Genomic DNA, 22,965 nt, shown 5'->3' on the forward strand with positions numbered 1-22,965 from the left:
AATATATTGAAAAAAATATCTGAATAAAATATTAAACCAAAAAACATATCAATTATTAATATCTGGTTTTTCTTATAGCACTGTTTCTCCCGCCGAAATCAATTTTTGGAATTGCTGCTGCGTGCAATTCATTTAAATAAAAACACATATATGCAGAGATATGTGCACAAACATGGATATATGTTGGACTATATGTCTATGTGGACGTAGAAGTTTATATCGTTGATACACTTGGACGCATTCTTATGCCAAACACACACGCCTCCGTCGTCCAGTACTTAAAGTTAAGCCAAATGCTTCTTTAAATTTGAGTCCCACGGTGCATGGCCTAGTGGCTGGTAAAAATAAGCAATATAGTCGATTCCATTCCATCGATTCGGATACCGATACCTTTGCCGAATGATGACACATCGTCTGAAATTTCTGTCAAATCGAAGTTCCAGTGACTCGTCCATTCGGTTTATTATTTCCGCTTCGAACTTGTTCAATTTGCACCACATAACAGAGAAATAATGATTGGAATGGTTTCATTTTTTGTGGAATTTAATAGCCCCTGACTTGGAAACCAATGGGAATGTGTAAAGATAGATTGATTGATAGATGGCCAACCATTTGATTGAAAAGCTAACGAACCTGTATGAAATCAAATAATATAGTTATTATACCCGTTACTAGTAGAGTAAAATAAAATCTACGCTAGGTGGCGCTGTTGCGGCGTGTGCAATATTGTAAGCAATCGCTTGCATGCATATCACCATCTCCCTCGCACTCCCCTTAGCGTTCTTTCTTGTTTTTCGATACAAATTGTAAAGGGGGTTTGTCACCTCACATTTTTTGTGATTTTCACTTAAATAAAATTATATACAAGACCCTTTAATTGAGCGCCAAATAAGCCGCGAGCTATTTCAGTTGGCTTAAAAATATTCATTGCCTTCCACGTATTCATGGACTCAAAATGTCCTCTTTATTTTCTCCCTTATGCATTTTCCCCCCGCTTCCCACTGCTGTGGCTTTTCATTCGCGATAATTTAAGAGGGAAATTATGAAGAGCGACACGCGACAAGGTTCATCGGAAATTCCGGCATTTTATCGCCAACGCCACAAACTGCTGCAGTCATCTTCCTCGGCAGACTGCGTCAAAAAAAGAGGGAAATATAACACTCATTTCTTTTATTTTACGATTATTTTCTATTTTAATTATTTACATAAAAATGCTGCTACGAATGATTGATGGCATTGACATAGAGCTAAGGGGGTGGAGGTGCTGAGGGGCGGAGATTCGCAATCGAAGCCAAATAAAGATGCCGATGATGACTATGATGATGACAACACACACTCAATTCGCGATGGCAAATATTACGTATACGTACTGGGCGAGTGCATGTGTGACCGAGCATGTATAAATTGTAAATCAATAAATAAAATAAAATAAAAAACAAAAATCGAACGAGGCTCACGCAAAAATCGTAAATAAATAAAGCGCGCAAAGTGACGCAAAGTACGGCGCACGGAAAATGCAGCAAAAAGGGTTAGGGCAGTTTGGGTTAAGGGTTATTTATTTATTTTGGTTTTTTTATACCCGTTATTTCTAGGGTTAAAGGGAATGCTAGATTCGTCGGAAGGTATGTAACTGGTGGTATATATATTCTTGATCAGGATCACTAGCCGAGTCGATCTAGCCATGTCCGTCCGTCTGTCCGTTAGTCCCTCTGTCCGTATAAACGCTAAGATCTCGGAAACTATAAGAGCTAGAATGTTGGGATTTAGCATGTAAAATTTAAACGAGATTTTGTTCTTATTATCAATACCCATCTACATGGGAATATTTTGTTGTAACCAACAATTATTAATTAGCAAACTCAACAGAGGGAGAAATACGAAATTTCACCAGTGCCACCATAGGTTTCACGTTATGTGGCGTGTTAGTGATTCCTCGTAAACACCCGATAGGAATAACGTGTAATGGGTATCTGTTAGTCGAGGCCGTCGACTAAAGCGTTTTCTCTTGTTTTATTTCGTATAGGACTAACATTGAACATTGGGCCTTTTGTTGTTGTTGCTGTTGTGCCTGGGCAGCGACCCATTGTTTATTGTATTTGGTATTTGGTATTTCGTGCCGAGCGCAGCGATAAAAATGCTGCTAAAGTATAAATTATGCCAATATAAGTTTGAAAATGCGCGAGATCGCAGCAACAACATGGGGCAATGAGTGAGACAAAAAGAGGCACCAAAGATAAGCGAGGGTGGGAGAAATAGTTCAAAAAAGTATTCCCCTTAAGTGTTTCTTTTTAATTTTCGAAAAAATTTTATTTCAGTTAGGGTGCTTACTTTATAAAAAAATTAATCCTTAAGCTTATCGAAATATTTGCCATTGAATACATATTTCTTAAATACTTTTTTGAGCGAAGGATCACACCTTAAAAACAACTAATATATATATTTTCCAAAAATTGGCTTTATATACGATACATATTTGTAATAAATAAATATATTTCCTCAGATTAATTTATTTCTAAATAAATAAATTTTGAAACTATTTCAAATATATATGACAATAGGTACATTTAAGTTACCCAGGTAATTATATTCACAGCTTTGGGTTTACATTTAAATAATATTTCAAGATTTCCGAATCAGTTTTATACTTTAATTTAGAATCGACTCAGTCAACCCTGGAATATTTTTTATATTTGATTAACATCACACGGCATTCAATGTTTTCTAGCGACCCTCGCCGAAAACAATGGCCAGGAGACAATGTAGCCAAAGCGATAAAAGGCCATATTCCTCCATACACACACGAGGGCAAATCCATATCGGTATGCGCTTTTTTCAGTTGCGTATGGGTGGCCATTCGGGTCACGCTCAAAAAATGCGCATAATTGGCAAATTTAGAGTAAAATTGCTTGACAAATATGCAAAAAATGTGAAACACACAAAATGGGCGGGGGATAAATGTACACTTTAATGGCAAAGGGCTGCCAAAAATTTCAACGATTCGGCGGTGTGAATTATACAATGCACATGTAAATTAAAAGGCTACTCTCACAATTGAATATTATTTAACCGAATGTGTGATGTACAAAATTTATAAGTATTTAGCATGAGTAGTCACTTTTCCCGGTGATATATGGCCTAGATTAAAACAATTACACGCGTGTTTCCTCGAACTCTCGCTTATCTCTTGTGAGTAAACAAAAAACCCAAATTCCAGAGTGGTTAATTTATTTGTCTAATATAAAGTCACACAATTCATAGTAACTTAAGAGATAAACATTGCACAACAACCTGGTATATTCCTAACATGAAATTGATAATGTTGTATTAGGAAGTATTGTTTTGTTGAGGTTTTCTTCTAAATATTATTTATTATTAAAAAAAAAAAATTGTTTAAGAGGTTCTATATTTATTATTATTTTCTGTAAGGTCCTCAGACATCCGAGTGGTTTTTGATCCAGTCCTTGAAGTAGAATACCCGGGCATATCCGTCCGGATAGCTAGAGCCACAGCCGCCCACCACGAACCCGGCCACGCCCACCAGCTGGTTGTTGTAGACGGCCGGACCGCCGGAGTCGCCATTGCAGGCGCCGTTGTCCACCACATGGAGCAGGCACAGCTCGCCCTCGAATCCGAACTCGATGAGCTCCTCGCACTCCTCCGTGGATATGGACTTCAAGGTGTTGTACTGCAGATAGCGGGGCAGGTCACCCGCATGCTTGATCCTTCCCCAGCCGGAAATGATGACGTCCACATCAGCGGGCGTGTCCACGCTGGGCAGATCGATGGGCTGAATGCTGCTGGAGAAGATCAGAGGGGTCTCCAGGCGCAGCAGGGCCACATCGTTGAGGAAGTTGCCGTAGCCCTCGTGGATGATCACCTCGGCCACCTGGTGCAGCACTCCGCCGCTGAAGCGATCGTTGGAACCCGCCCGAATGGTGAAACGATCCGCGGCAACGGGCGTAATCACGTTATTCTCATCCTCATCGGACACACAATGGGCGGCGGTCAGGATGAAGTTTCTGGTCAGGATCGAGCCGCCGCAGCTGTGGGAGCCGGCATTTCGCAGGGACACCTGGTGGGGAAACTGCGCCTTGGCCGCATCCTCTCCGCCAACCACACGGCCGTTGAGTTTACCGGGTGCCGACTGTACGGTGAGCACTAGGTACAGCAAACAGCTGCCAAGCAGAAGCGTCACGTTGGGGTTCGTCATTTTCCTAAAATGGGCAATGCCCAGGTGGCCCAACCTCCTTATATATACTGCCGGGGATAATGCCTCCTGATTTGCAACACTCACTATCTTATCCGTATCTTATCACCCATCACCCAAAGAGATTTACTATATATATGGGTTCCTCTTTATAGCGAGGCATATACATAATCTAATCGAAGAGTCGCGGCGATTGGGAATTATGTCATTGCTAATTGTTTTATGGCTTGTCGGCTAATCTTGATTAGTTATTCCCCCTCAGTTTTCTCAGACATTTCCATATGGCAGTTCTGAAAATCACTTCCATCGATTTGATATGCGCAGAATAATACATATTTTATATAACATGCAAGGTGGGAAACTGCAGGTGCGGTTAATGGCCTGCCATTAAAATGGTTTTAACATTTAATTCTACAATAGGCTAATTAGAGGTAACTTAGCCAACAGCCTTGATTGCGAAAAAGCACTATTAACTTTATAAGTTCAAGTGTATTTAAAGCTCAATAATAACAATAATGAATACGGCATTCCAGTCGATTTCTTATAGAGCTTATAGGCAATACAAAAATCCTTCCTAGGACCATAGCAGTTAAAAAAAAGTAGTTGAAATAGTTTCTTTTAACCAATTTGGAGCTGGGACATTACGAAAAAAAAATCTATCTTTTCAATATTTTCTATGCGTTCAATGTTTCTATACAAAAATTTCAGAGCCTTTAAAAGAAACACTCCTGAAGAAGCCATTAGAAAATAAAACCAAATACAATGAATAAAAAACTTATCGATATTCAAATTCTAATAATTGACCAACATTTTATTTAGTTTTCGAAAATGCAGTCTGTAAAATCGGAATCATTGCACATCCGAGTTATTCCTGATCCATTCGTTGTGGAAGTGGACCCGTGCGTATCCATCCGGGTAGCTGGTTCCACAGGCGGACCAGACGAACCCGGCCACGCCCACCACCTGGTTGTTGTAGATGGCCGGACCGCCAGAATCCCCATTGCAGGCGCCGTTGTCGGCCTCGTGGATGAGGCACAGTTCACTCTGGATTCCCCAGCCAATCAGGTCGTCGCACCTGTCCAAGGAGATGGACTGCAAGGTGTTGTACTTCAGATAGCGGGGCACGTCGCCCTGATGCTTGATCCTTCCCCAGCCGGAAATGATGACGTCCACATCCGCGGGCGTGTCCTCGGTGGGCAGATCGATGGTCTGAATGTTGGTGGACAGGATCAGAGGGGTCTCCAGGCGCAGCAGGGCCACGTCGTTGCGGTAACTTCCGTACTCCTCGTGGATAATCACCTCGGCCACTTGGGCGAGCACTCCCCCGCTCAGACGATCATTGGAACCCGCTCGAATGGTCAAACTGGCCGCATTCGCGTTGATCACACAGTGGGCGGCGGTTAGGATGTAGTTCTTGGACAGAATGGAACCGCCACAAGTATGGGAACCGGCATTTCTCAGGGAGATCTGGTGGGGAAACTGCGCCTTGGCCGCATCCTCACCGCCCACCACACGGCCTTCGGGTGTACCGGGTGCCGACTGTACGGGCAGCACCAGCAGGAGCAAACAGCCGGCGAGCAGAGTTCCAAAGGCAGCCACTTGAGCGGTTCTCATTTTCGAAATGGGCAAGGCCCGAGCAGGTGCACCTCCTTATATATACGGGCATATCAATTGATTTATAACACCACACTAAACGTACTTACCGATTTGTTAACGAAGGTCTTGGGAAAACAATCATTTTCCCGAATGTGCTGGTCATATCAATCAAAATATTCTATTATAAGCCAGGGTATTTCCGAAAATTATAAACATATAGCCTTCACATTTTTGTTATTATACTAATTTGTAATTTACTTTACTTAACGGTTAAGCCTGTAATATCTTATCGCAAAATTCGATTTATTTTGAGACCTAATACAGAAACCAATCTTATCGCCAACTATCGCGGAGCTTCAGCGATTTCTACCTACAGACAACTATGCACTAATCTTGAAATTCATTCAATAGTTTGACCTCGCTAGAACCATAATTGTTTTGTTCGATTGCATACTTTGGGGCAATAAAGTTTTTTAAGAAGAATTGGCATTTTCTTCGGCGGCCTAAATTCGTTTTCTAAAATGAATTATGGCCGCAATACTAAAATGAAATTAGGCCGCGCGGTCTATTTCAATACCATTGCTTGAAAAAAATAAGTCCACAGACCATTGAAACTCTTCTTCTAATGCCAACTACTAAATCTACATGCCAAAGGGCCCAGAAGAATTCAAAGGGAAGAGAGCCAACGAGAGAAGACACCTGAAAGACAATAGAGCAAACTGTGGCCTAGGAACAATAACGGTAACGGACTGTGAAACGATTCGTGATAAATCTATTAGCTCATCCAAAGCTGCATTGTTTTTGGCCGGAAGAAAGAGACGGCCACAATTGACGGCTGAAGACACAATTAGAGGACGTGGCAGCAACAGGAAGAGCGCGTGCGAGAGGGAAGAGAGGTGAGAAAGAGACGGGGGCGCAAGGAATTCTCCGCACTTATTTGTTTGTCTGCATTCGAATGCGTGTTTGTCTGTTTGTTTGCTTGTGTTCGGTGGCGACTGAGACTGTGGTAACTTTTTAATTTAATCAAAACGAAGCGAACGCAAAGCGAGAAGAGCCCGCGAAAGGATAAACGCAGACAGACCCAAAGAAAAGGACGAATCAGTATTGCACCGAAAGAAAAATGATATCTTTGGTTTCTAAGGTAAAACTACAGGGAGGTGTAACAGTAGTCCCATATATTTTTCAACCAAAACTTTTCGTAATGTTAACATGATACCCAAAATTTATGTTATATAGTAATTATTAAGCAAGTACATTTGGTTTTAGCTTTATAATACATTAAATGGCAGCTTCACACAAACAAATATATATATATCGATTTCCGAAAATGTTCATTCTTATTCACTAAATTTCTCTCAGTGCAGCGACAGTGAAAGAGTCAGAAGAAGCGCCGACCGTCAGCGGCGTTGGCGTAAAGTTTATATCAAGGTTCGCACTTAATTATTGACAGTGGCAGGCCGGATGCTTGAGGTATTTTCTCTTTATGAAGGGTAAATGCAAAGGGTATTTCAATTTTAGTCGGTGGCTTGTAACGCAATGGAGAAAACATTTCAAGATTAACTTTACATACTCTTCGAAAAATGTTCTACATTTATTTGTCATTATATATTGCTAGTTCACTTAACATAAGATTGGACTATTCTTTATTTTCCAGCCAAATAATGTTTACTTGCCTTTGTTTTAAATATTTTTGTATTTCAAGCTTTGAAATTTGAAATATAAAATATAACAACATGTTTAAGATTTTCTGAAACTCACATTATCAAAACAACTTTTTTTTTATAACAGCAAGAGTATAAACGAGTCGGTTTCTTAGACTCTTAGCCTCTTTTCTTCTTTCTTTTTGCATTTTCTTGTGCCCTTTTCCAGGTTTCCATGCCATTCCACGCCCTGTGGTCAGTAAAAGGGGGCGTGTCGGGCAGCGGGATGAGGTCTAGACATTTAAATTATGCACGGCCTTCGTTCACCCTGTTAGAACACATACCATCTGTGGTTCAATCAACTGATTTTTAATTGCAACAATATTACAAAATACAAATATACAAGGTCTGATAAATATCAGAAAATAATCAAAAATCCTGGTTAATCAAATCATTTTTAAAATAAAAATGAATTGCTATTCTAAAATAAGAATTAACATTATTTTTTAATTTAATAAAAAGAACTATATTATAGGTCTTGGTATCAAAAATACAAGTATTGTATATCTTTTTAATGTCACAGCAGTTACTTGTTTTTCTTTTCTACCAGTGCACTTACACTACCTACAATTTTTTGATTAAATTTTTTTTAAAGTTATGCAAAAATGATTCGGGTCCGGAGCGTTGCCTTTGCGCTGCCATTTGCTTTTTTGGATTTATCTTTCATCTTTGGCAAAGTGTTTCACAACTATTTCACTGCACTTGAGAGTGCAGTGCTTGTGGGACGGGGGCGTGGCTAGGGGGCGGGAATATCGGGGGAAATATAGGGCGGTGGAGTAGCGCTGAGTTGGGTAAAAATCTTTCGAACAACTCCCTTTACCGTTGGCGCTGTTATCGAATTAAATACATACAGACACACACATATATATAGAGGCAGCGCCACAGGGCGATCAATGTGCAAATTTATGGAGCGAAAGGCGGTACCAGGGGGTGGTTCCATGGTTCCATAGGTGGGCTGGGCGGTACGGAGGCCAGGCAACAATTTTGGCAGCCGAGCACGTGAATTGAGTCCAAAATTTTGCGCACTTGTGCAATGATAGCGAACCACCGAAAGCCAAAACCAGCAGCATCAATCCTCGAAACCCCAGCCACTAGCCCCAAACCCCCCCTTGTACTCCCCATCCAGTGACTCCAAAAACCCGAAGCCAGGTAAACCATGTACTCCACCAATTGCATGTATGTATGTATGTATGTACGCCTCTGTAGCTGCCTTAAATATGCACATAGACGTGGGCAAAAGGGGGGCGCATTGTGTAAATGGGGACGGGGGGTTTCCCACGGGCAGCGAGCGTTGGCTATTTGGCGCTGCTGATAGCCAAAAATATTAGTCATTGCCCCTAAGTTCTTTGGCTTTTGATTAATGCAGTGGACATTTCTTAGACACCGGCCTTAAAAAATATTCTTAAAGCTTAAAGATACTTCTTCAAAAATTAAAACTTTATATATATGCAATTGTTATTGAGTTATTTCTACAAGCAAGTAAAACATAAGTAATAAAATATTTTAAAATATCAACGAAAATGTTCTAAAATAAATTTCAAGAAGGATGTACAATTGGAGCCTGTTTAATAATGTGTAAGTCTTTTTACCTCTTATATAGAGTCTTTTCTAGATAAAAGACACATTGAAAGCCAGCGAGGCGGAGATAAAGCCACTAAAAAATAGCAATCATAAAAAATCACCGTAAACTTGAACTATTTTTATCGTCTGCAACTAACAAAACGGTCGCAATCGAATCAATTCCCATAATATCCGAACATGACAACTCATTAGATCCATAATAGATAATTGAGGCATCATCATCGTGATGGCGTGGTGGCCATCATCTTCAGCCTGCCATCGAATCCCAATCCCATGGAGAATGGCCAAAAAGTTATTGAACTGTTGCCATTACGCTTCAATTGATTGTGGAGTGGCGAGTGCCAGGGGCGGGGTGACGCGGGGTGACTGACTGGCCAATTATGCCCCCGAATAAGGGGATATTTTCGAATGGGCATGGTCATGTCCGCTGCGAGAGCTCCTCCTTATCGCCATTGCACATTGCTCATGTCCGTGTCCACGTTAGCGACGCCTCGCGACTCGCGACATTTGCCAAAAAAGGAGGCGCATAACCCCTCCGCCAACCCAGCCAACCCTTGTCCTTCAAGCCCGGCAGTTTTTCGGGCACTGCGAAAAAATTCCACTTACTTTAAATGGTAAATACCCAAATAAACATATGTATTTTACAAAAACACTTATCAAAGTTTTTAAGAATTATCTTAAAAATAAAGTTAAGTTGAAATACAATTTGTAAGACCATGGAAACATATCAAAAATTATTATTTTGTAAATATTTCATTATTTAATTATTCAATATTATTTAAAAAGAAAACAGTGTTACCAACTCGCTATGTCTTGCATTTCAGTGTGCCCAAACAGCGATAACAGAGCATCAACCTCGCTCGAGACAGAGAGCAAGGAATGAGGATGAGGATGGAGGGCGGAAAAGAAAGAAGAAATGAAGAGCAGGCGAAAGAGAGAGAGAGGAAAGTGAGGAGTGGCCCAGTGCATCTGCCACGTGCAGCACTTGATTTAGTTGCGGCAAGGAGTCAACGACATGCGACCAAGGACCATGCACCAGGCAATTGAAATTAACATTGGCCTGGCCAGGGGTCACCCGGTGACCCCTTCTCATCCTGCAGGACCCCGTACCCACCAACCCACCAACCCACCACCCCACATCCCACCCATCCGCTGACAGCTCATTTCACTTTCTCACTACTTGCGAGATTCCCTTTGGAGATTCGACTTCGTAATGAAAACATAAAAATCCTTCCATATATGTGTTTTTGTGTGCAACCGAAATTAATTTCCATTTCGTACATTTAATGGAATTTACTTGTTGTCTGTCAGCCCAGAAGGCTTGGCCAGGGGGTCTCTTCTGTGACTGATCCTGCCCTGTTATGCCGCCTATACATATATCCCTCGGAGGCCTGCAATCCACTGCAGTTGGTTATTTCGGTTTTGGGGCTGTTTGTTTGATGGCCGTCTGTCAGTTGTGGCCTAATTCGCAAGTGTGCAACCAGAAGAATAGGTAAATCGGTGGATGAGCAATAGAAAATCTAAAGGCAGCTGTTATTTTGCGAAAAATAAAAATAGAAATATAGAGCGTTTTCATTTTGTAAAATTACTTTTGAAATGAGATGATTCGAATGCTCCAAATAAAGCTATACAAGATTTTACTATATGTAAGCCCCACGTTGGGCGCCAAAAAATTTAAAAAAATACAACTTGGTATAAGTATTTTAAGAGCAAAAAAAACCCATAACATTGAACTTTGTTGAATAAATACTATATTCCTATGGTTAGCAATTAGTTATTTATTTTATTTATATTCAATTCAATGTTATCAACTTTAAATTCAACCCAAATCGGTATTGGCATTTCTAAACTCTTTTTTCTGGCCTTCTTCCTATTTCACAATTTTATTTGTAAAATTAATTAATTCAATAAAAGGGAAATATGCAATTTATGGTGGCCATAAATTTCTACATACACACTGAGAGGGTGGCCAGAAAGGGGATGAAAAGTGTGGAACTCGAACTCGGGCTGAATTCGAGCCTTGTCTTGCACTTGGCCAATATGTCTGTGCATAATTTATGCGCCATCTTTTAAATATGTTTGAAATTTTCACAAAATTCAATGCGAAGTTTTGTGCACTCAAAGGCGAATATACACATCCATACGTATGTATACATATTTATATGCAAAGGCGTGTGCATATTGAAATCATTAGTTCCCGCAGAGAAAGCAATTTGATTTAATTTACTTATTTATTTTATTGGAGTGTCAATTGAAAGCTTTCTATTTCAAAGAAAGCATGACTAACTCATTTTTCGGGTGGATAATCTGCTTTAGAAATTCTGTTTATTTATTTTGTTAATATTATTGAATTTGCAAATCATAAAATCAGGTGTTGTTCAAAGTGGTATTATCTTTCCTGTCTTTGTTAAAGTTTTTCAACACACTGTAAAATGTATACAAAAGAAAGAAGTCCCTGCAAATACCCAAAGCTTGTTTCTGAGTCGTTTTTAAACGTTATGACCTGCTTTTTCGACTATTTTAGGTGATATTTGTTGTCCTAAACGTAGGATTGTAGGATTACCTCCCCCAGAGTTACCGCCCCTCGGGATTATCATTCTCTATCACCCACTGGGCTTGGGATGGGTCTGGGTCTGGAAAACTGGGACTTAACCAACCTTCCCTGATGCGTGCCAGGCAGAAAACCAAATGACTGATGGCTGGTTAATTGTCTGGCCATGGCTTTTGTTCTTATTTCCCCCTCTGTGCCTTTTATTTTTTTTGTGTGTTTTTTCTGTGAGTGTGTGTTGTTTTTTGTGCAGCACTCCTGCTGCTGACGCTTGAAACATTAGACTTAGACGTGGCACAGATATAGTACGACTACGAGTATGCGAATGCGAATGCGGAGCTGTAACTGCAGCTGAAGATGAAGCCGAACGTACAACAACATCAAAGACAATGCACACATGCACCACACGAGGGGAGGGGGTCAACTCGATGCAAGCCCATCCAGCAGCACCAGACTTTGGTAACTGGGTTTAGCTGAAATAAAGAAGATGGCCCCGGCAGGTTGGCAGGATGGGACCTCAACTCCAGGCCACCAGTGCTGAAATTTCAGTTTCCCTAATTCCGGGTGTTGTATCAAATGTGGATAATCTGTAAGCACTATTTGACCCTTCGCTATCTGAATTTCTTTGTCTTCTACAGCCAGTCTTGCTGTCCGAGTTTCGGCAAAAATAAAAATGAAGAGAAAAAGAGCATTGCTTTAGCTAACATGTTTATTGTTTAATTTTCACTAAACGGTTGTTGATAGCAATTAAGTTTTCACATTCAACACATGGGCGTACATAATAAAAAATTGAAAAAAATAAAATACCAAAGATATCGAAAGAAGTGGGCCCCACGTTGGGCGCCAAAATTATTGTTTTAAGGTCAGGATGTGATCACGTAGTTTTTAATAGATCAATATCTGATTTTTATTTGAAGCGGTTACGTTTCTGAAGTAATTAGTTTTGGACTTGCATAGTTTTGCTATTCGATAGTTTTGATATCCCCCAGTTGCCGAATATTGGCCCCACGTTGGGCGCCAAAAACGTTATTATGATCATAAAATTTAAAAGATGACAATATTTGATTTTTTAAGAGGTGATTAGTTGCTCAACGTTTATAAGGCTTAGTCTTTCGATTTGTACCATTCCCTTTGTTTTTCAGGATATTCCAGAGTTCGTCTTAGACTCTGGACTCTGGAATATCGCCTCCTTGTGGGTTATTTGTACTTTTTGTTGGCCACGTTTCACTCGGATGTTCTAGCTGTTATTGTTGTTGTAGCGTATTCGTTTTGTTGGTTTTGTGCGTGCTGAAGCGAGAGGGGGGAACGCTGAGGGAGAAAGATAGAGATAGCCAAAGGAATGAGTGAAAGAGTTTCGGGAAACAAATGGCAAGAAAACACCGCATGGCGATGATTGTGATGACGACGATGTTTTCATTGTTTTGTTACGCTCGCTTTTCATACAAAACTAGCCCCAGTCCTCCACGTTTTCCCTCTTTAGGAGCTGGAGCCTTCGCGCAGCTGCCAGCTACAATATTTTACTGACTGTTTGCTGGCTTTTCTTTGCAATTTTGATGCTATTGCTGAAACACAAAAAAGAGAAAACAAAACGTTGAAGGCCTCGTCGTGAAAATAAACGAAGTTTCTAACACTCTTAAAAGATAGTGGTGTTTATGCCATTCAAAGCAATTGATTCGAAGCTACACTTCTTAAATGCCAGTGCACCTGAAACTATAAAGTTATTAATTTATTCATGTCGTATTTTTTAAAATCTAAGTGTGTACTTTTAGCATGATCATAATTTTGGGTGCTTCTAAGATTAAAAAGTATTATGCAATGTTTATAGTAGCTATTATATCTAAGTCTTATTGTATCTTAACGATCTTAAATATTTATTTGTATTATTCATTTACCTTTCCTATTCGGGACTTGTTATGATATTTGATTTGGGGATCTTTTCGAGTTTATGTACTCCCATTCAGGGCATTCAAAACAGCCGAATGATACAGAGAAGAGGGAGGTAAATCGGAGCAGGATGGTCGGAGAGAATAGAAAGGGGCGGAGAACAAAGGGGATGGGAGCTTTGCGAGGCTTTTTAAACCGAAGCAGGAAGCTATGGGGGTATATACATATAAAGGAATCGGGAGGAATACAAGGAGGTCTACGAGGACGATGGAAGATGGAGCTGGCAATAACGATGACTGGGAACGATGCAGCGGCAGTGGCAACAACAATTTTTCAAGCACTTCCGAATGTTGCAATGGAAATCTGCATTTTTAATTTGTGTGTGTGTGTGTGTGGGTCTTATGTGTGTATGACAGCATGTGCATGTGTTTGTCTGTTTGTGGTGAGTATGTGTTACTGTTGATTTCTTCCCATTCTTCGTTTTAGTGTTGTTGTGTTTTCTTAGGCTTCGGATTTGAAGCCACGACTTTGGGAGTGCAGTGAAAAAAATTGATTGGTTTTATGTTATTAAATTAGCACATAAACCATTTTGATTTTTATTCTATATTCATTTTGAATTTAAACATTGTATTCCTTACAACCTGCTCAAGCTGCCACATAGGTAGCAGTATATCCGTTAATTTTGAATAAATATACACTTTTACAAAAAAAAAAAAAAAAAAAAAAAAAAAAAAAACATTGTATTATGACACAACTAAGTAACGCTAAAAAAAAACATTTTTTATTTTAACAAAAAATTACCTTGATAAAATTATTGTTACAAAACTTAACATCTATTCAATGTATAACAGAAATAAATGATTGTATTTTCTTTATTATTAGAATTCCCTTTTCAAAAGTGTACATTTCAGTGTATTTTTTGCCTAGTCCAGCGCCATCTAGCGGGCATGTGTATAGGTCCTGCAGCTGTATGTATTTGTGCTTGTGTGCATGAGCGTCCCAGTTCTTGTAGCGTTTGATGTGCCTGCTGTTGTTGTAACTTTTGTTGCTGGTACGCTGCACCATGTTGTTTGTAACTTCCTCATGCTCGGCACATGACCCCTGGCCCCTGCCCCAGGACCGTGCCACGCCCCCCGCCCTGAGTCCATTTTGGGTGAAATTGTTGGTGAAATATGGCAGAGAGTTGCAATTTTGGTTAATGATCTACGAAGGGCTTGGCGGAGCGGGTGGACTTGAAAGTATTATCTATTGCGTTTGAAGATCCCATGCACTTCCAGTGCAAACTACAATAGACAATGTAAACATAATGCATTAATAAGAAATGTATAGAGGTAAAATTATAAAATTTAAATTTCTTAATGTTTAATAAATCGAAAGTGCATAAATATTCAAGTGTATTGTTTAACAACGTTTGTTGTGTTAGGAAAATACCAAAAAGCAATCTCGTATTTAATTTCCTAATTCCCTGTCTTTCAAAAAAACTAAGCTCTTTCAAATGTCATATAAAACCCCTTTGGAATTGCCCTATCTCTTATTTGCCAAGCTTATGATTAGTTAGCACTTGATATGGCTTCATCAGGTATTTATATTTTTTAAAAGGAAGAGTAGTAGTCTGAATCCTTTGGGTGCCATCCCAGGAATATCATCCTTACTGTCGGGGATAAGCCGTCTGTGAGTCCTTTTTTACTTCATCGTTCGTTTTGTCTTTCGTATTTATTTTGTATTTCTTTTTTTGTGAGGGCGGTAAAATGGCCGTGCGTTTGGTGGTTAGCATTTGATTGTGATATGCACACAAAAGCGGATTATTCTTGACTCTTTAGCAGCATCATTTATGACATGCAACAATAACAGTGGAAAAGGCGGACCAGGGAAATGGTTGGGAAGTGGAAAATGGTGGTGGAGTGCAGCAAATGCAATTTCGGTTAGTGGCCACAATGTTGTTTAGAATTTTGGCCCCACCATTTTGGTATTGTCTCGCATTCTGTTCCACGCTCCCATGCATAGTAGTTACATTATGTTTACATATTTCTGCCATACAATGAAAATAGTGAACAAAAAAAACACCCAATTGTGGAATTGCAACCACAAAAGCTGCTTAAGTTATTAGTTATCGCTATCAATAATACATACAACTAACTATCCATCGATATAGCTCGTTTGGGTGCGCACACTTTCATTACAGCACAAATGTGTTGAATAAATTTAATTGTTTTTTCATCATAAATTATCGTGGCACGCATATCCGTTGATAAAAATGGAATTGCATTCTAATTGCAATACGAAATCATATTTCGTGCCATAATTAATTGGCAAATCCGCGTAAATTGTTTAGGGGCTTGGGGATTTCTTGTCATTGATCGGTATGCTTTTAAATTGGCTTTCCAACACTGTCCAAAAGTACTGTTAGGGCTTTTTTGTGATTAAAAATGTTCCTTATTTCTTTATTAGTGTCGAATTTCCTTCAATAGCACTACACAACACTGTTTGTTATTAAAAACATTTATAAATATTATAGTTAAGTTGTAGTTGTGCCCTTCATAAATCCCTGAGAGCTTAAGTTTAAGTTACCTTCAGGTGAGGTGTGAACGAAGCGGATAAGGTAGCTGGATTTATAAAGTAGGAAACGGGGGATAAGGAGTCCGAGTGAAGAGGGGAAATGGGAGACAGAAAGTAGACTTAGATCTAACAGGCGACGTCGGCACTTTGGTCCACTTGCCCGGCAATTGGACCATTTCGTTGAGCGCTTCACAGCGCTCAAGTTGCCTTGGGTTTTGGTTTGAGTTTGGGAATGGATTGTGGCCGGGTCTTGGGCTGGAAACGGGCTAAAAGAGGTAGAGCTCCCAGCTGTGCTGCCAGCCGACTGCCAACGACATTTAGCCCACTTTTTACGCAGCAGCGGGCACCCCAGGAATCAGAGTACAGGATGGAACCCGTACAGCCCCCGAAGTTACCCCCATTCGTAACATTCCCAACACTAAAAAATATTTGGGCAACAAAAGAAATCTTAAAATCTACTCTCATAAGCTCTACCGATTTGAAAATATTTTTAAAGATGTCAAAAAGAGTTCAATACAATAATTTAAGTCCTGAAAAATCCTTAAATGTCTTCTTATTTTTATTTGTATAAATATTTATTCGAGGTTCTAATGTTTTCAAATCTATTTAAAAGGTGAAGTATGCAATAACATATTTTGAATATGGATTTGTTATGAAAGACGAAATTATTTCCCATTCTATACTTTTTGGTTTTATGTAATGTTGCGGAAAATATAACACGCCGTGGGATTTTTGGATTTGTAATATTTCAAGCTCCACAATATGTTGTTATATAGTTTTGGGATAAAGTGTTTTCCAGCGCATGACCTTTATTTTCGCCAGTGTATGTGTATTAAGTTCCCCGTAGCTCGGCCGTTCAAGTAGTCAGTCAAATTGGGATTCGGTTGCGGCTTTTTGGGGTCACCTCGCCCATTTCCACTCCATTCCATTCCCCATCCCCATTGCCATTCCACTCCAGCTCGGCGATTGCCTTTTGCCGCTGCCCCGTTTAAGATGCAGATAATGCTAATTAATTGTATTGATTAGCTCATTATATCATTAGCCGGCAGCGGACTAGCGAACTTGCCTTGGGCGCCATTTCAATGTGCCGTGCGTCGACAATAAGTTCCGACCGCAGCAACAATGGATGCAATGGATCCTTGGACAGGGATCCTTGTGCGTAGTGCGCTTGTGTTGCCCGGGGCCGCACATTCATATAAATAAACTTGTCCAAATTGCAGTTACCGCCCCAGGGCCATGGCCAAAATTGTGTGCAACACCGAAAACTTAAGCGATGGGTGGCGGGAGGCAGAGGGGGCTATGCAAATTCGGTTGGTATGACGAAAATCTTCGGGGCAGGTTGTGTGTCCATGGGCTTTGTTCTTGGTTCGGAATCAAGTGAAATCCCGTACAGTTGTTCAGGGATTAAATGACCTCCTGGAACTGTCGTTTTCACGGATAAGATTCCTACAAATTGGGGCTTATAAAAAAAAAATTGACAATTACGTATTGTATATATTTTTAGATTAAAGTAATTAATTTAAGAAATCATCTTAGGGATCATTGGCATACCAATATTTGGAAACTGTAAAAGTTTAAAAGCTATTTTTTGGCTATAACATACTTGGAATATAACATACGAGGAATCTTAAATAGTATAGTATAGTATCATTAAAAGATGTTAGTCCTGTGAAAATTGAATTTATTACCTTTCTTTACTTTTAATTTTAATTAAGTTACTTTTCCAATGCCAGGCTTAATTCAGAATTTTACCAAAAACTTAGAAATGTATTTATGCTTATTCTGATATGTATTACATTTTCAATTGATCAACTCTTAACCATCTGTACTAGATATATTTTGCTCACTTCATTCATTAGATCCTAAGTCGGGACTCGAGTGATTCCTTTTCAATTTCTTAGCTGCTTTTCTGACTCTGTCGGGATTGTCAGGTGTTCGTGGCCCGCTCCTTCTGCGTGGCCATCAAGTTTTGGCCAACTTTTTGGGAAACAAGCTGCATCGTCCTGCCAAGTCCTTCGTCCTGCTGATCCCGTCCCCGATGTCGTCGGCAGCATCGTTAAGGCGTATCCATCATAATATCTATCAGGGGCGAGGGGCATGGGCATCCCACTGCCGTATATACCGCCTCATCCGAATAATTCATTTATATTAATACATCCTGCAGAGCAACAGTCAAACTCACTGCGAACGGGACGGAGATAGCTGTGGATATAGAAAAAGCTGAGGAAGAAGTATTTCAATTTGTATTGCCAAGTGTCTGGCTCTAGCCGTCTCTTTCGGCCCCGCCTCCCTACCTCTCACTCGCACTCGCACTGTCTGCAGTTGCAGTGCTCGACTTTGCCACGTCGACAGCTTAAAGTTTGAATTGCAGCACACGGAGTCACTAATCCACTTGGAGAAAATGTTGTGTACATATGTTTTATTTATTTTGATTTATGTTAACATATCACTTAACTTTCCAAAACTTTATTTTTCAAAAATGGTATGTTTTAATCCCTTATATTTTATGAATCAATAACTAACTAAATGTACATAAGTATAATATTATAAACATTATTCATTTCTTTGTGACACTATTGATTATTGATTATGTTATATACATAATAATATTTAATAGGTATTATATATTCTTAATACATATTTTAAATTTAATTTATTTTATAAACACTTTCAAAAACATTCCATGTAGGCTTTGCCTTTTTTTGTTGTCGTGTTTTAAAGCCCTCCTTTACAATGGTATCCCAAGCATAGCTGTGTATATTATAACGCTGATTATATTATGGGATTTTTATAATTTTTCCAGTGTCATTTTCCGCCTGGACAACCTGGCCGAAGGTTGGAATCGAGTCTGAGTGGGGGGTTGTTGAAAATGGGGCCGTCGATGGAGGAGGATTACAGGATGCAGGACGCCACCTTTTGCAGCTGCTTCCATGTGTTCATGGCGCAAATAATCGCCGTCATCAAGAACAACAAAAACAAGATGGCAGGACAGGATCAGGACGACAGGATTGGGTCCTGGTTCCTGAGAACGGATAGGGATGGAGGTGGGAATGGGAATGGGGATGGGGATGTTGATGGGGGAAAAGGAATCCGAAGATGAGTTGAGAGACGTTGACGCTGACGCCATTAGCACCGAGTTTTGCAGCATCAACGACAAACTTTAAATTGTTGCGTCATTACAATTCGAGTTGGAGACTGTGCGGGGGGGGGGATCAGCTGAAATGTTGAGCAACAGGAAGTCGGGGTATACATATATTCTGGGCCTAGCCAAGGCATAAATGCCCCTTGCCAAAAGGCGAGAAAAGAAGAAGTCTTGTCCCCGTTTGCACCAGTGATTGATGTTGCACTTTAAATTGCAGTTGTATCAGTCGGATGCGCACACACATGCTCCCTAATGACCAGGTGCCACAAATGGTTGCATTCCCTAAAAAACACAAAGTAAAAAGAAACAAAAAAACCATAAAGTGCTATTTTGCCAGTAAAATCTTGTATTCCCCTAAGACGTTAACTTTTTCGTCAAGTCGTCAAGAATATCATTTTCGGGATATAAGTACAATTTACTTTGCTTACGTTTAGTTGCCCTGCATTCTTAACAAGACTACTGGTTTCCAGTAAAGACACGAATCAGTTTCACAAACTATTATCCACACCAGTTGTTCTTGGTATTCAAAATTTTTTTATTACAATACACAGAATACCTTTTGTATTTTGTAATATTTATTTATTTCATTGGCTATAAAATATTAAATTATTTAGTTTTTTACATATATTTAAAATTTGTTTTTCAAATACACAGTACATGGTGTATAATATTTTAGTTAATTCAGGTTAATTAAGTATCCTAAAGTAGTTATGAAGAAATATCTTTTTCCACACAGAAACGTTCATGAGGCTGAACACAACATATGTCTCAAGAGAAGCTAGTAAATTAAGTGAAATATTAAAAAAAAACCTCTCTAACTTTAAGCAAACTCATTCTTGGTGGTAATAAAAAAGGGGCCATACATTTTTATAGTACTGACTTATACATATAGTCCGATCTGTTTTGCTACCGCCCTTTGCCTCTGTAATCATTTAAATGAACAAATTATAAATTACCCCAATAATGGGCTCGGGAGCAGGACAAGGACAAGGAATCCGGCCAGAATATGGGGACAGGAGTCAGGAGTCACGTCCAGGCACACATATATTTCATATGCACACACTCCTATATGCTGATATATGTACATGCACACATATCATCTATATGCGCCATATATTATATATTGCGGCGATTGCATCGCAACGACAATTTTGGCTCATTATAAATTTGCCTTAATTTTAATGCAAAAGTCTCTGCCGCAGTTCGTCCATCTGTCTGTCTCTTTCTTTGCTTATAGGGCCATCTCTTTCGGCAATGTGTGTGTCTGGCACAGTGCCTTACATTTAATGCAACCCAGAACTCCAGCTGGCATCGGACTCCGATTTCTGAGTCGGAACTGGGAACTGAGAACTGAGCACTGGGAACTCCAACTGAACTCCTCGCCACGAATTGCATTCAACTGCAGCCTGCAGACCGAGTCATCCATCTACCCCTCTCTTTCGCCCCACGATCTGCCCTCTCTTTCATTCGCTGTGGGTAATCATGTTGCTGACAGCATTGTTGCCGCACAGTCCGCTGTTCCTGATACCCTGCGAAAATCTCAGGGAAAGGGCTCTACAATCGAGTGACCATTGAAAGTAAGTATCATTTAAGTAACTGCTTGAAACGTTTTATTTGTATAGGCTCCAGTTAGATAATAAAATGTGTATTTATTTTCTGTCAAAGTTTTTAATATCGTATTATTTTTTAAAAATTTATAGCTTAATATCATAAAATTTAAATATAAAGAGATTCTGTACACCTGTACATCTGTAAAAAAAATTGTTAAAAATTAAAACTTCCAGGTTTCTTCTTTTTTAAAAAAATGTTGTATGTTGTTTTTTGACGAAAAAAAGTTTATTTTAAGCTGTTTTTCAGTCGTAATTTAGTCAAATCAAGTCGCACAACAAAAACACCGACTGTTTTGAGCAGCTTACAATCTGGGCTAACGATCCCTATCACTTTTAAGGAAAAATTTGTTGGACCAATTTTCGAATTTTTTTTAAGGGGTTACATCATCCATTTTTGCAAAAACTGGCCAAAAATTAAAGTTTTTAGATTTAAATGCCAATCGATTGCAAATTTAATTTCGAGCTCAACGAGGTATTACATTCCTTATTCTGACTTCCTATCTCAATTTGTCGACCAAAATACTGATTTTTTTTGGTGCAAAAATAGGGAGTATTATTTTTTGGCGAAAAATACGATATTTTTAAGCCGTTTATAAGTCGTAATTTAGTCAAATCGAGGCGCATAACAAAAAGACCGTCTGTTATGAGCAGCTAACAACCAAGGCTATCGATCCCTATCACTTTTTGGGAAATTTATTTTTTGACCCATTTTCGCATTTTTTACATCATCCATTTTTGCGAAAAGTGACCAAAAAATAAAGTTTTTAGATTTAAATGCCAATCGATTGGAAATTTAATTACGAGCTCAACGAGGTACGACATTCCTTATTCTGGCTCCATTTCGCAATTTGTCGACGAAAACACTGATCTTTTTTGGGCAAAAATAGGAGTAGCATTTTTTTGACGAAAATTACGTTTATTTTAAGACTTTTTCAGCCGTAATTAAGTCAAATCGAGGAGCACAACAAAAAGACCGACTGTTTTGAGCAGCTAACAATCTAGGCTAACAATACCCATCACTTTTCGGGAAAATTATTTTTAGACCAATTTTTGCATTTTTTATAATCAATTTTTGCGAAAACTGGCCAAAAATTGAAGTTTTTAGATTTAAGTGCCAATCGATTGCAAATTTAATTTCGAGCTCAATGAGGTATTTCATTTCTTATTTTGACTTCCAATCGCAATTTGTCGACCAAAATACTGATTTTTTTTTTTCAAAAATAAGGAATATTATTTCTTGTCGAAAAATACGTTATTTTTAAGCCGTTTTTAAGTCGTTATTTAGCTAAATCGAGGCGCATAACAAAAAGACCGCCTTTTATGAGCAGCTAACAACCAAGGCTATCGATCCCTATCACTTTTTGGGAAATTTATTTTTTGACCAATTTTGGCATTTTTTGTAATTTTTTTTCGAAAAATTTTCAAAAATTAAATTTTTCAGGTTTAAATGCCAATCGATTGGAAATTTAATTACGAGCTCAACGAGGTCTCACATTCCTTATTCTGACGTTCTGTAGCAATTTGTCGACCAAAATACTGATTTTTTTGGGCAAAAATTTAAAGATAGATCTCTTTTTGGTATAACTATTTTTCAACCAATTTTTGAATATTAAAAAGAATTTAGCTTGGTGATTTCAGCTCCACAATACCCAAAAATACCCTCCACATTGTATGTTAAATTGTTGCACGACAATGAGCAGGCTGCCGCCAAAAAAAGGGAACAAAGATGGGGAGAAGAAAAGAAAAGCCAGCAAAATGCACATGCCACGTAGTTATGCATATGTCGTTGTCCCAGGACCCCCCAGGATCCCCATCCCCCGGGCCCGCCGCCACTGTACGTGTGTTCCAGGCAATTCACAAATTGAACGTACGAAATCACATTAGCCCCAACGTCAGCCTCAGAGCCCTCAGAACCTCGGAATCAGCTCCAGATCCTGTCTGTCCTTTCAGCATCTTCGCTTGTTGCAGCGGCTCCTTGGGGAAAATGGTCCATACCAAAAAATTCGCAGGCCCCCCATCCCGGAACCGTACACTTTTAATATATATTAAGATCTTTATTGGATAAATTAAATTTAAGGTCGTAATAAACCATCGAAGCGCCATCGAATCAAATATTTTACAGCATTACCTATCAGTTTGTA

At 39.3% G+C, this 22,965-nt stretch overlaps 3 protein-coding genes across 3 annotated transcripts; 1 reads left to right on the forward strand and 2 right to left on the reverse strand.

Moving 5' to 3' along the window:
• Positions 1-3,386: 3,386 nt before the first annotated feature.
• Positions 3,387-4,210, reverse strand: LOC119556776 (serine protease SP24D-like). Its single transcript, XM_037869204.1, has one exon. It carries the CDS (start codon positions 4,208-4,210, stop codon positions 3,431-3,433), a length of 780 nt encoding a protein of 259 aa, XP_037725132.1. The 3' UTR covers positions 3,387-3,430.
• A 790-nt stretch (positions 4,211-5,000) lies between these two features.
• LOC119556800 (serine protease SP24D-like) lies at positions 5,001-5,821 on the reverse strand. Its single transcript, XM_037869238.1, has one exon. The coding sequence runs from the start codon at positions 5,819-5,821 to the stop codon at positions 5,057-5,059; it is 765 nt and encodes a 254-aa protein (XP_037725166.1). The 3' UTR covers positions 5,001-5,056.
• A 13,120-nt stretch (positions 5,822-18,941) lies between these two features.
• LOC119558329 lies at positions 18,942-19,236 on the forward strand. The gene is given in 2 exon segments (XM_037871749.1): positions 18,942-19,103; positions 19,105-19,236. Coding segments are annotated over 2 exon segments (294 nt in total).
• The last annotated feature ends 3,729 nt before the right edge of the window (positions 19,237-22,965 follow it).

The sequence above is a fragment of the Drosophila subpulchrella genome, chromosome X (genome assembly GCF_014743375.2).
Source record: "Drosophila subpulchrella strain 33 F10 #4 breed RU33 chromosome X, RU_Dsub_v1.1 Primary Assembly, whole genome shotgun sequence".
In the NCBI taxonomy this organism is placed as follows: domain Eukaryota; kingdom Metazoa; phylum Arthropoda; class Insecta; order Diptera; family Drosophilidae; genus Drosophila; species Drosophila subpulchrella.